The following is a 13,719-nucleotide window of genomic DNA, read 5'->3' as shown; positions in this document are numbered from 1 at the left end:
CCAAATTCCCTCCCGGGGCAGCAGGGGCTGGGGCAGGAGCCCTGTGGGGAGGGAAAAGGGGGTGAAACCGGGATGGGGGGGGTCACACACGCTCTGGGGGGACATGCACAGCCCCTGGGGACGCCCCCTCACCTTCTCCCGCAGCGCCAGGAGGATGAACCCCAACATGGAGCCCCCAAAACCCCAGCAGCATCTTCGGGGGCAGGGTCTGGTGGCAGTTTTGGGGCGCTGGGGGATCACAAGCAGCCCAAAACCCCCTCCCAGCCCCACAGCCACTCCCAGACCCCTCAAACCACCCCACAGCTCTGTGCTAGGAACTCCCTCAACCATTCCCTGCAACATAAATGACCCCAAGAACCACCCAAATTCTCTCCAAGACACACAGCCAAGGCAAGATCCCCAAAGCTCCCTCACAGACCACCCCAAAAGCCCCCTCCAAGCACCACAAATGCCCATCAAGAGTGACAGAAGCCCCTCCCAATCTCCCCACGAGCCCCTCAATCCCCTCCCAGCCCCCCATGGCACTGACCAGGAGAGCTTGGTGGACAGGAACATCCCCAGCCCAGAGCAGCTCAGGCACTTCAGCAGCGATTTGGGCACTTTGGGGGGCACACCCCAAACGGGGAGACCCAGGCCAGGGACTGGGACAGACACCTGCAATCCCTGGAGAACAGACGGGCTCAGCTGGACACGTTCTGCCAGCACAACTACGAGATCGTGGCCCTGTCTGCCCAGCCCATGGCCTCACAGCACCCAAATCCTCCCGAATATTCCCCTGAACCAACCCCAAATTCACCCCCAAATCCCGGTAAAATGGTGCTGCTTTAGATACCTTTGTTGAATTCCTTTATTTCTACCCCAATTCTGCTTGTTTTGACAGGAGGAAGGAGGAAACTATTTAGGTTGAAAAAGACCTCCAAGATCATCCAGGATTGCTGGATGCCACCAGAAGAAACAACTGGACAGAGCAGGTGAGAATTTTTGGGCCGTAAACTCAACAAATCAGCTCTTCCCAATGAATTTCCAATTTCAATCAGAGTCCCGATGGATGTTCCAGCCCCTGCGCTCACCCAGGTGCCTACAGGGATCCAGGAGGACGTGGAGAGCACCAGCCAGGGCTCTTCCCAAACTGGATCACAGGGAATGTGGGTCACCAGGGCTCTGCCAAACGTGGGTCCCCCACTGGGGGATGAAGTTGGAGTAGAGGATGAAGCTCTTCCTGCACTCGGGCCACTCGCAGGGCTTCCCTTACTGGTGCCTCCGTTGGTGTTGGGTCAAGTGGGAGCTGCAGGAGAAGCTCTTCCCACACTGGGGACACTCGTAGGGCCTCTCCCCGGTGTGGATGCGCCGGTGCCTGATGAGGGTGGAGTTGTGCCTGAAGCCCTTCCTGCAGTCGGGGCAGCGGAAGGGCCTCTCCTCTGTGTGAATCCGCTGGTGCAGGAGGAGATTGGAGCTGCTGTGGAACCTTTTCCCACACTCGGAACACTCGCAGGGCCTCTCCCCACTGTGGATCCTCTGGTGGCAGAGCAGGGTGGAGCTCTCTCTGAAGCTCTTCCCACACTCCCCACACTCATAGGGCCGTTCCCCAGTGTGGATCCTCTGGTGGTGGATCAGGCTGGAGCTCTGGCTGAAGCTCTTCCCACATTCCCCACACTCATAGGGCCGTTCCCCCGTGTGGATCCTGTGGTGGCAGAGCAGGGTGGAGCTGTCTCTGAAGCTCTTCCCACACTCCCCACACTCATAGGGCCGTTCCCCTGTGTGGATCCTCTGGTGGCGGAACAGGGTGGAGCTGTCTCTGAAGCTCTTCTGGCATTCCCCACACTCATAGGGCCGTTCCCCAGTGTGGATCCTCTGGTGGACAATCAGGCTGAAGCTCCGGCTGAAGCTCTTCTGGCATTCCCCACACTCATAGGGCCGTTCCCCAGTGTGGATCATCTGGTGGACAACCAGGTTGGAGCTCCGGCTGAAGCTCTTCTGGCATTCCCCACACTTGTAGGGCTTCTCCCCAGTGTGAAGCCGCTCATGGACCACCAGGTCTGAGCTCTGGCTCGATCTCCGGCCGCCTTCCTGGCACAGGGTTGGTCTTTCCTCCTCAGAGCACCCTGGGCTGCGTTTGCAGCCCCCCCTCCTGCGGGGTCTCCGCGCTTTTTCCTCCCTGTTGGATTCCTGCACCATGGAGCCGCTCAAAACGGCCTCTTCCACCAGGTTCTGCTGGGGGAATTTGTCCTCCCTGGGCTCCGTCCTCAGCTCCTTGTCTGGGGAGGAAGGACAAGGAGAGGACGGGATTTGCCTCCGTGCCACAGGGAAGGGCAAGGAGATCCCCCCAGTCCATCCCCGGCAGGACGGCGTCGGCAGCGGGGTTGTCCTGCAGCCGGGGGCGATGCTGGGCTGGGAGATGGAGCAGGAGAGAGGGGGAAAGGGGCACTGACTTCCTCCTCACCTGCCTGGGGCTCCCCGGGCATCTCCCTCTTCCTCACAGCCTCCTCCTGTATCTGGCCAAGGTTTGGGAATGGGAAATCCTGGTCTGGGGGGATAATAAGGGATGAGCACGTTGAGTTTGAAGGTCCCTCTGCCCAAGTCCATCTCTAGAAGTCACCAGGCATTGTGTGTCCATAAAAACCTGCTCAGGAAAAGCCTCCCAGGAGTTCCCCATCTCTGGTCCCTCCCCTTTGGTGTTCGGGGTTCCCCCCTGTCCCAGCTGGGGACACTGGGGGCAACTGGGATGACTGGGACCATGCTGAGAGGGACTGGGACTATCTTGGGGCAAATGGATTCATACGGAGAGAAACTGGGAACAACTGGAACTACTCTGGAGGCAACTGGGTTCATACTGGGAGCACAGTGGGAGCAGCTGGATCCATGGTGGGTGAGACTGGGATCACACTGGCATTGACTGGGAGTGGCTGTGAGCAACTGGAATCACACTGAAAGCAACTGGGAGGAGGTGGGAGTGACTGGGAGAATGCTGGGAGTGACTGGGATATACTGGGAGAGACAGGGAGTCACTGGGATCATACTGGAGGCTCTTGGGGTCACACTGGCATTGACAGGGAGTGACTGGGATCACACTGGGGGCCACTGGCACCATACTGGGAGTGACTGGGAGTGACTGGGATCACACTGGGGGCCACTGGCATCATACTGGGAGTGACTGGGAGTGACTGGGGTCATAGTGGGAGTGGCTACAATCACACTGGGTTTATAGTGGGTGTGATTGGACACTGACTGGGGGTCACTGGGAGCTACCAGGCCCATGCTGGGAGCCACCTGTGCACACGCTGGGAGCAACTGGGAGCAACTGGGAATGACAGGGTGTGTGGAGGCCGCTGGGCCTGCTGGACAAGGAACCAAAGGAGTCCTACGGTGGGATAAGTCCTCGGTCCCTTTCCAGCTCATGGCGACTGAAAACCTTGCCCAGAATGCTTTGTTCTGTTCTGTTCATGTACCCCAGTTCTGCTCCCCTCCTTGGCTCCCTTGGCCGCCACAGCCCTGGTTACCTGATACCCCCTCAGAGTTTCCCAATGAGTTCTTTTACCCTGGGCCCCCCATTGCTCTGCCCCGGGACTTCTCTGAGACCTCGCACGAGTGCGGATGCATTAAAGCTCTCCTGCAAACCCTTCTGCGAAAACTCTTCTTGCTCCGTCATCCTCGGACTGTTTCGCGGGCGATCCGTGGGTGTGTGCAATGTGCCGGCGGCACCGAGAGGCTTTCTTGGAGGCGCTTTGGGGAAGGTCGTGACACGACACCAGACAACAGAAACGTGACAAGGGTGCATGCTGGTGACAACTGGGATGTACTGGGAGTGACTGGGATGATACTGGGGGCAACTGAACCATGCTGAGGAAACTGGGAGTGCCTGGTGTAATAAATAAGGGTATTTTGATCATTGAAAAGAGCTGACACAGGCCACAAAGTACATAACAGGAAGTATCTTAACAAATCCATATGTAAAGGTTGTAAGTGTTGTAAGTGTACCATTGTTTAACCGCCCCTAAGCTCCAGGAAGAAAAGCAGAGGATACTAACTGACCAAATAGGGAAAGGGTCACCCAGAGGACACTTGAAGAAAACTACTTGCCTTCATCCATCGACCACCAGAAGGCAGAAAACGACCCCCTAGCAACAAGCTCACACATGCGCAGAGTACTTCCTTAAAGACACGTTAACAGGAAATGATCCTGCATAAAAGAAGGACTGAAACTTGCAACCGCGCGGCAGTTGGTGGAGCAGAGACACCCCTGTCGCCCAGCGCTGATTTTGCTTATGCCTTGCTTGTTGTAATTAATAAATTCTCCAATTTAATTAAACCTTTTTGTCTGCCTCCGTCAACCACATTTTGGTGCCGTGACTCGGATGGGAATGGTACGGTAAGACAGAGATATCGGGGAGGCGCCCCATCTCTGGTGGCCTCGGTATCCTCAGTCTTTACCTCGCTCCCACTGACGAACCTAAACTCAAGGCATTAAGCAAAGGGAACCGGTCGACCCCATAAACTTTGTGCACAGAGGTCCGGACGAAGACACTGGAAGCGTGAGTATTTGCGGAAAAAGGATCCGTTCGGTCGGGGTCGGGTATCCTGGAGTGTGGCGTGTGAGAGGGGGGCCGGCAGCCAGACTCCCCAAGCGAGCGTGGACCCTCAGTAGTGCGGCTCCCATTGCCCGCGAGGGCGTGGGCCACGAACCAGGGGAAGCGAGTGATTGTGCAGAACGATTGAGAGCACTCCAGAAGATGGGACAGGGGAAAAGAAAGCCCTCTACCCCCATGAGATTTCCCCCAGTACCTGAAGATAGTCCACTGGGACTTCTGTTAGATAATTGGAGGCGATATTCGACTACAAAGGATAAAGATAAGGCCAAGATGATTTATTACTGTATAGAGGTCTAGGGAGGAAAACAGATATCACAAAGTGTTTTCTGGCCTGTATTTGGGTCCTATGAGGACTGGATGAGACAAGATTTAAATCTATGGGTAAATTCCAAAACCCCTTTTAATCAGGAGGAGAGTGATTATGCAAAAATATGGATAGAGACCCCCGGGGTGTTCCTGTGTACCCTAAAGAAAAAATCTGAAGACTCTGGGGTAAGAAGAAAAGATAAAAAGAAAGAGGAAGTCCCGTTGATTCCACCCCCCTATATACCTCCGCAGGCCCCGCAGGCACCCCCACTCCCACTCCCTGAGCAGCCCCTAGATGAAGAAGATGGGAATCCTGAACCCGAATGGGAGGGACCAATGACAAGGGGCAGAGCTAGACGTCATAGCCTCTATCCATTAAGAGAGATGCCTATGGGGGGACCCCAACCAGGAATTGGCTTTATTTCAGTCCCCCTTAGCTCTGGAGATGTACGGGACTTTAAGAAGGAAATGGGGAACCTATTAGAAGACCCCCTGGGAGTTGCAGAGAAGCTAGATCAATTTTTAGGCCCTAATATATACACCTGGGATGAGTTGAAGCCAATTCTTAATATTCTTTTTACTGCAGAAGAAAAGAACATGATTAGGCGAGCGGGAATGCAAATTTGGGATGCCCAACATGCCCAGGGCCCACAGGCAGATATCAAATGGCCTTTACAAAACCCTAATTGGGATCATCAGGATCAAGCACACAGAACTCATATGCAGGACTTAAGGACAATAGTTATACAAGGGGTCCGAGAGGCAGTACCAAGAGGACAAAACATTAATAAGGCCTTTAATGAGAGGCAGAGAAAGGAGGAAACTCCAACAGACTGGCTAGAAAGGGTAAGAAAGAATCTACAGCTGTATTCAGGCCTGGACCCAGATACACAGTTGGGTCAGGCACTTTTGAAAACCCAATTCGTAGCCAAATCATGGGATGACATCAGGAAAAAGTTAAAAAAGCTAAAAAACTGGCAAGAGAGAGGATTAGACGAGTTATTGAGGGAAGCACAGAAAGTATATGTCAGAAGGGATGAAGAGAACCACAAGAGGCAAGTAAGAATGATGGTAGCAGCAGTGAGAGAGAGCAGGGAACAGGACTCTCCTCGCCGAATAGGGCAAACACCCAGAAGGGCCCCTAGGAATACGGAAGGAGATCTGAGAGTGGAAAGGAGAGAAGCAATCGTGTGCTTTTATTGTGGAGGAAAAAGACATATCAGGAGGGACTGTAGAAAGAGGATAAGAGACGAAAAGATGTTTAAGGAAGATTAGAGGGGTCAGGGGCTCTACTTACTAGGGACTCAGAAACACCCGGAGCCCTTGATAAAAATAAAAGTCGGTCCCCAGCGCCAGGAATTTGAATTCCTGGTAGATATGGGAGCAGAAAAATCAACCATCCAAGTTTCACCATCTGGATGTAAAGTCTCCCGAGACACCGCCCTTGTAGTGGGTGCCAAGGGTGAACCTTTTGAGGTTCCTGTCATTAAGGATGTCTTAATAGAGACCGAATCAAAAATAGGAATAGGAAACCTTTTGTTAGCACCAGAAACAGAGTATAACCTCATGGGTAGAGATCTCATAGTAGAATTAGGAATAAACCTAGAGGTAATGAATAAGGAATTGAGAATCAAACTATGCCCCCTTAGAGTAGAGGATGAAGAGAAGATTAACCCCGAGGTATGGTACACGCCTGACAGTGTGGGTCAACTAAACATTCCGCCCTTCTCCGTAACTATAAAAGATCCAGAAATTCCAATAAGGATTAAGCAGTATCCCATATCCCCAGAAGGGAAACGAGGACTAAAACCTGAAATAGACAGACTAATAAGCAAGGGACTCCTAGAGCCCTGTATGTCCCCTTTTAATACACCCATCTTACCAGTAAAGAAACCAGATGGATCCTATCGATTAGTACATGATTTAAGAGAAATTAATAAGAGGACAGTGGCCCGGTTCCCGGTGGTTGCTAACCCATACACCCTATTAAGTAGACTAGGGCCAGAAAATCACTGGTATAGTGTAATTGATCTAAAAGATGCATTTTGGACCTGCCCCTTAGACGAAAATAGTAGAGATTATTTTGCCTTTGAATGGGAGGACCCAGATACTCATAGGCGACAACAGTTGCGGTGGACCGTGCTGCCACAAGGGTTCACAGAATCACCAAATTTATTTGGACAAGCATTAGAACAAATCCTCCAAGAATATCAAACAAGAGAAGACATTACTTTGATTCAGTATGTGGATGACCTCCTGATTGCAGGAAGAAAAGAAGAAGAAGAAGTTCAGGAGAAGAGCATTAAACTGTTAAACTTTTTAAGCTTGAAGGAACTAAAAGTATCAAAGGCAAAATTACAATTTGTAGAGGAAGAAGTAAAATATTTAGGCCATTATTTGAGTAAAGGAGAGAAGAAAATAGACCCCAAAAGAGTGAAAGGAATCCTCTCACTCCCGCCACCAAGAAGCAAGAGACAAGTAAGGCAATTGCTAGGATTAGTAGGCTACTGTAGACAATGGATTGATAATTATAGTACCAAGGTCAAATTTCTGTACAACAAGCTCAGTCATGACGGGTTATTGAAATGGAGCAGAGAGGATGAGCAGAGCTTAGAACAACTGCAACAGGATTTAATTAACGCTCCAGTACTAAGTTTACCTGATTTAAAAAGACCATTTTATCTATTTGTAAACATTGAAAATGGGACAGCATATGGAGTATTAACTCAAGATTGGGCTGGGAGAAAGAAACCGGTAGGATACTTGTCAAAGCTATTAGATCCAGTAAGCAAGGGATGGCCTACATGCCTACAGGCAGTGGTAGCCTGTGCTCTCTTGGTAGAAGAAGCACGTAAAATAACTTTAAATGGGGAACTCAAGGTATTATCTCCACATAATATTAGGGGAATATTGCAACAAAAAGCTGAAAAATGGATAACAGATTCGAGACTTTTAAAGTATGAAGGGATCTTATTGGATTCCCCAAAACTAACACTAGAGGTCACAACACTACAAAATCCTGCCCCGTTCTTGTACGGAGAACCAAATGAGAATAAATTAGCCCATGATTGCATGTTAACTATAGAAGAACAAACCAAAATCCGACCGGACTCAGAAGAAGAAGAATTAGAAGAAGGGGAGAGGCTGTTTGTAGACGGATCATCTCGGGTAATAGAGAGAAAGAGAGTATCTGGCTATGCAATCATTAAAGGGGAAGGGTCAGAAGTCTTAGAGTCAGGACCTCTAAGTAGATCCTGGTCAGCTCAAGCTTGTGAATTGTATGCAGTCTTACGGGCTCTGAAATTGCTAAAAAATAAAACAGGGACAATATATACAGACTCCAAATATGCGTATGGAGTGGTACATACATTTGGAAAAATATGGGAAGAACGAGGGTTAATAAACTCTCAAGGGAAAGACTTAGTCCATCAGGAACTAATAAGACAGCTACTCCAGGCCTTACGGGAGCCTAGAAGAATTGCTGTAGTACATCTCAGAGGTCACCAGAAAGGAATAGATTTTAGGAGTAGAGGTAATAACGCAGCAGACCAAGAAGCAAAAAGGGCAGCACTTTTGGTTATACGGCAAGTTCAGGATAAGGACCAACCAGAGGAGAAATCCCCCAATGAAACTATGCACATTTATAGCTTTATATAGAACAAGAAAAAGAAAAACTATCACAAATGGGGTTAAAAGAAAATTCAGGAGGAGAATGGAAACTCCCAGATGGAAGAATAGTACTACCTAAATCAATAGCAGTAGAAATTTTACAAAGAATACATAGCCAAACTCATTGGGGAACACAAGCACTGGCAGACCAATTTGCTGCCAAGTATATGTGCATTAAAATATATAATTTAGCAAAACAAATTGTTAAAGGCTGCATAACTTGCCTTAAAGTGAATAAGGCTTATTTAAGAGAACGCCCATTGGGAGGGAGACCACTAGCACACAGGCCCTTTGCTAACATACAACTAGATTTCACCAAATTGCCTAAAGCAGGAAGAAATAAATACTTATTAGTTATAGTAGACCATTTAACGCATTTTGTCAAAGCATTTCCCACAGCAAGGGCAACGGCACAGACAGTGGTCAAAGTCCTATTAGAAAATATTATTCCTAGATATGGAGTGACTGAGACTATTGACTCCGACCAGGGACCCCACTTTGTATCTAAAATCATCAAAGAAGTAATGGAAATTATGGGAATAAAGTGGGAATATCATACCCCTTGGCATCCTCAAAGTTCAGGACGAGTTGAAAGAATGAATAGGGAAATAAAGAAGCAATTGACAAAGCTTATGCTGGAAACCAGGCTGTCGTGGGTAAAATGTTTACCATTAGCTCTATTAAACATACAAACTCAACCAAGATCTGACATGGGAATTTCCCCGTTTGAGATGCTGTATGGAATGCCTTATAATATGGAAGAACCTCAGGACCACCCAAATCTGAGGGACCAGAACATGAATCATTCTATCACTACCTTAATGAGATATAGAGAAGAATTACAGAAAAAGGGCATGATAACTCAGGGGACCCCGCTAGAACTTAAACTACATCAAGTCCAACCAGGAGACTGGGTATTGATAAAATCATGGAAAGAGACTTCACTAACTCCACAATGGGAAGGACCTTATCTTGTTTTACTCGCTACAGAAACGGCAATAAGAACAGCTGAAAGAGGATAGACACATGCCAGCAGAATTAAAGGACCTGTGGAAAAACCATCACCCCAGTGGCAAGTGACCAGTCCTCCTGGGGACTTAAAACTAAAAATTCAAAAAAAAGACTGTAGATGAACAAATACCAAATTGAGTATTTACCTAATCCATATTTTACTGATGATGGACTAATCTGTAATGATGATGTTAGAATAAAGTGTGGGAATTGTAATTGTGAGTGTTATCCTTTTGTTTGTTATATTTGTATAGTGTGTAGGGAAAAGTGGTGGAGTCACTGTTGGAGGGGAACTCCACCTAGAGGAGTTTGTACCCCTTGCTGGGAATCCCAGCGAAAGATTACTGATTGGACTTTAGCATATAAAATATCACAAGGAGAATTAGAAAAAGGATCAGAAGAATGGTGGGAAATATCTACTAAAGGAATCAATCCCAACTATTATTGCTACCATTCTAATGAACCAATCCCTTTTATAGCCAAAATCATTGATAGCACATGTCGCAAACACCTGAGGGGAGTCCGGTGCAATACCCCAGGAGTCAAGAGACATAACTGGAACTCCTACATTAAGAGGCAAGAAATCCGACAGGCTCAATCCCAAGGACTTCCTGAAGAATACCCCTGCTGCCGAGAAGATGGTACCCCTCGTGGCTCGAAGCAACCGAGTCGACGAGCGAGGCAGAGGAGTAAAAAGCTGTGGAGGAAAGAACCCCTGTATTGGGATACTAGAGCAATGCTTGCGGAACTGCCTCAGGAGTGGGACTAGAAAGCCTCAGTGTGACCCGTGACATGTGAAAGGGGGAAAGACACCACCAAATTATAGTAACCAAATAACGATTACCACAAATCGACTCCACCAGTTAGCCCAGCGTAATATTTTTCTACTAATCATGCTTTGCTTAATTAAATTGAACGGAGTTGAGACTTTAGAAGAGACACACTTTCCGCACAAACCCTTTAAATGGTCATTAGTTAAGTTGAGTGATAAAAGGATACTACAAACAAATACCACTGTGGGGGCACCAAGTTTTCGAGTGGGATTATGTGATCTAACGGCTATTGAACATTGTAGAAAAGAACTAAACCTAACAGGATTTTATATGTGTCCAACCACTAATCGAGGGAAATCATACTGTAACTATCCAGGAGAATATTTCTGTGGATATTGGGGGTGCGAGACAATAGCCTCCGACTGGATCCCGGGAGGGGGACCAGACAAATTTCTGAAAGCTGGGTTCGGGCCCGTAGGGTGCACTAAGCCACAAAGAGGACTTTCTGGAGAGATGACATATATGGGGACCTGTTCCTTTATATATATAAATATAACGCAACCCACTAATCCGGATTGGTTACTGGGGAAAATCTGGGGAATCAGACACTGGGAACCCAGGAAAGATAGAGGAAACCTAATCATGATTAAGAAAGAACGCGCACCCCCTGATCCAGAACTAGTTGGACCAAACCAGGGTCTAGGGGAATTAGAGGAAATAGACAATATAAACAAAACTCAGCAGGTTGGTAGTATAACAATCACTCCCCAGAGCGAGAATCCAACTGATGTTAAAACAGCTTTAGAGTATAGTGTTCTATGGAAGGTCATGCAAGCCAGTTATGGTGTAATAAATAAGACCAATCCAGAGTTAACTAAGGAATGCTGGTTATGTTACAACATCAGGCCGCCTTTTTATGAAAGAATAGGTGTGACTGCAAAGGCTAGAAGAATTAACGGCACAAACCCAGCACAATGTCTTTAGAAACAGAGAAAGGAATCAATTCAAGGGCTGACTTTGTCTCAGGTAACTGGGAAAGGAAGATGTATAGGAAACGTTCCAAAACATAAAGAACATTTGTGTGAGGTAAAGATATCACCTAAAGAAGATGAGAGACCCGCAGATTGGTTGCTCCCAGCCGCAAATACTAGATAGGTATGTGACAATATAGGAATCACACCCTGCCTTTCGCTCAAACTATTTAATTACACCCACAATTACTGTATTCAAGTGTCCATCATACCCCAAATCACATATCATCCTAGTGAATACATGTACCAACAACACACCACAGCAGATCATCACCTAGTAAAGAGAGAACCTTTTACTGCATTAACTATAGCAACCCTTCTCACTATAGGAGGAGTTGGGGAGGGAACTGGAGTAGCATCCTTAGTCACCCAGCAAAAAGAGTTAAGAGCACTAAGGGTCTCAGTAGATGAAGATCTAAGCCGAATAGAACAAGCAATTGATGGCCTAGTAAAGTCAGTAAGATCTCTATCAAAAGTAGTCCTACAAAATAGGAGGGGTTTAGACTTATTATTCCTTCAGCAGGGAGGACTGTGTGTAGCACTCAAAGAAGAATGTTGTGCCTACGCAGACCACACTGGGGTAGTGATAGACACCATGACTGAACTAAGAAAACAGCTAGAACAACGAGAAAGAGAAAGAGAGGCACAACAGAGCTGGTATGAATCCTGGTTTAATCATTCACCCTGGTTAACCACTTTGTTATCTACCATCGCAGGGCCTCTAATTCTGTTAGTCCTAGGACTCACATTTGGGCCGTGTATATTCAATAAGTTGATCTCCATAGTAAAAGGACGCTTAGAAGTAACACATTTAATGCTCCTTAGGGCTACATACCAGCAAATACCAAAAAATCATGAAGAAGAAATGTTAGAATTAGCAAGACAAGAGCTAAAAAGATTCAATGAACAAAAATGAACAAGAGAAAAAGGGGGGATTGTAATAAATAAGGGTATTTTCTTCATTGAAAAGAGCTGACACAGGCCACAAAGTACATAACAGGAAGTATCTTAACAAATCCATATGTAAAGCTTGTAAGTGTTGTAAGTGTACCATTGTTTAACCGCCCCTAAGCTCCAGGAAGAAAAGCAGGGGATACTAACTGACCAAATAGGGAAAGGGTCACCCAGAGGACACTTGAAGAAGACTACTAGCCTTCATCCATCGACCACCAGAAGGCAGAAAACGACCCCCTAGCAACAAGCTCACACATGCGCAGAGTACTTCCTTAAAGACACGTTAACAGGAAATGATCCTGCATAAAAGAAGGACTGAAACTTGCAACCGCGCGGCAGTTGGTGGAGCAGAGACACCCCTGTCGCCCAGCGCTGATTTTGCTTATGCCTTGCTTGTTGTAATTAATAAATTCTCCAATTTAATTAAACTTTTTTGTCTGCCTCCGTCAATCACACCTGGGAATGACAAGAATGTTCAGAATAACTGGGATATACTGGGAGTGCCTGAGATCATTTGAGTGGGGACTGCAACCACACTGGGAGCAACTGGGAATGTGCTGGGGGGGAACTGGGACCAAGCTTGAGGCAACTGGGGGCAAGTGGAACTGACTGGGGCCTTGCTGAGAAAGACTGCCTTCATACTGGGACTGACTGGGACTATGCTAGGGGCAACTGGGAGAACTGGGAACACACTGGACAAAAGCTGGAGGAGGAACTGGGAGCAACTGGGACCGTGCTGGGTGAAAATGGTATCGCAATAGGGAATGACTGGGAGTGACTGGGCTCCTACTGGGAGCAACAGGGATCATGCAGGGAGGGAGGGGAAGTGACCAGGATCATACTGGGACTGACTGGGCTCCTACTGGGAGCAGCCACTTGCGGGCCCCGGGACCCCTGAGCCCCTTTCCCGGCCGTGCCGCCCCTGCAGCCCCCAGACCCCCCCGCCGGGGTCCCGCCAATCCCAGGGGTCCCCCCTCTCGGGGTCCCCGCTTTGGGGTCCTGGGGCTCTCCTCTCTCTGCGGTCCCGCTTACGGAAGCCGGGGCTCCCGGGGCTCCCCAAAACCGGTGTCCCCCCGGCCCCGCCGGCCCCGCGCGCTCCCCACGCGGCCCCGGCAGAGCTCGGAGGGCCCGGCCCGGGAAGCCCAACCCCCACCGCGGGGGGACCCGCATCCCCCCGCCCCCGCCGGGGCTCTGCCGCCACCGCCACCGGGAGCCCCAAAAACACCTCCCGGGGACCCCCGATCTCCCCCCGAGCCGCACCTGCGGGATGGGGGGCGATGCTCCCGGGGGGCTGCGACTTCAGCGAGCGCTGGAGCCGCGGGATTCCGCCTCTCCTCCTCTCTTCCAGCTTCCCGCTGCCGCTCCGCCTCTTCCTCCCTCCTCCTGCTC

The 13,719-nt window shown here is 48.9% G+C and overlaps 2 protein-coding genes across 4 annotated transcripts in view; one reads left to right on the top strand and one right to left on the bottom strand.

Moving 5' to 3' along the window:
- LOC138102231 (zinc finger protein 418-like) overlaps window positions 1-13,719 on the top strand; it is a 69,001-nt gene that overhangs the window by 19,570 nt on the left and 35,712 nt on the right. The window lies entirely within an intron of this gene.
- Window positions 531-13,708, bottom strand: LOC138102234 (zinc finger protein 211-like). Of its 3 annotated transcripts, XM_068999965.1 has the most exons (4): window positions 13,591-13,676; window positions 3,536-3,720; window positions 2,441-2,524; window positions 531-2,255 (listed from the first exon to the last, which is right to left on the bottom strand). In XM_068999965.1, exons 3-4 carry the CDS (start codon window positions 2,460-2,462, stop codon window positions 1,249-1,251), a joined length of 1,029 nt encoding a protein of 342 aa, XP_068856066.1. In that variant the 5' UTR covers window positions 2,463-2,524; window positions 3,536-3,720; window positions 13,591-13,676; the 3' UTR covers window positions 531-1,248. The 3 variants fall into 3 exon arrangements, with proteins under 3 accessions (XP_068856066.1, XP_068856065.1, XP_068856067.1); XM_068999964.1 differs by lacking the exon at window positions 3,536-3,720 and having other exon boundaries at window positions 13,591-13,674; XM_068999966.1 differs by lacking the exons at window positions 2,441-2,524; window positions 3,536-3,720 and having other exon boundaries at window positions 13,591-13,708.

Source organism: Aphelocoma coerulescens, unplaced genomic scaffold (assembly GCF_041296385.1).
Source record: "Aphelocoma coerulescens isolate FSJ_1873_10779 unplaced genomic scaffold, UR_Acoe_1.0 HiC_scaffold_64, whole genome shotgun sequence".
In the NCBI taxonomy this organism is placed as follows: domain Eukaryota; kingdom Metazoa; phylum Chordata; class Aves; order Passeriformes; family Corvidae; genus Aphelocoma; species Aphelocoma coerulescens.
Note: the sequence above shows the minus strand (reverse complement) of the source record. Positions and strands in the feature narration are given on the sequence as shown.

Excerpts from the sequence above, each read along its gene's own strand:
- LOC138102234 (XM_068999965.1), bottom strand. The coding sequence starts at position 2,462 with ATGCCCGGGGAGCCCCAGGCAG. Across the intron at positions 2,256-2,440 it reads GCCCGGGGAGCCCCAGGCAG|ACAAGGAGCTGAGGACGGAG; the intron begins GTGAGGAGGAAG and ends CTTCCTCCCCAG.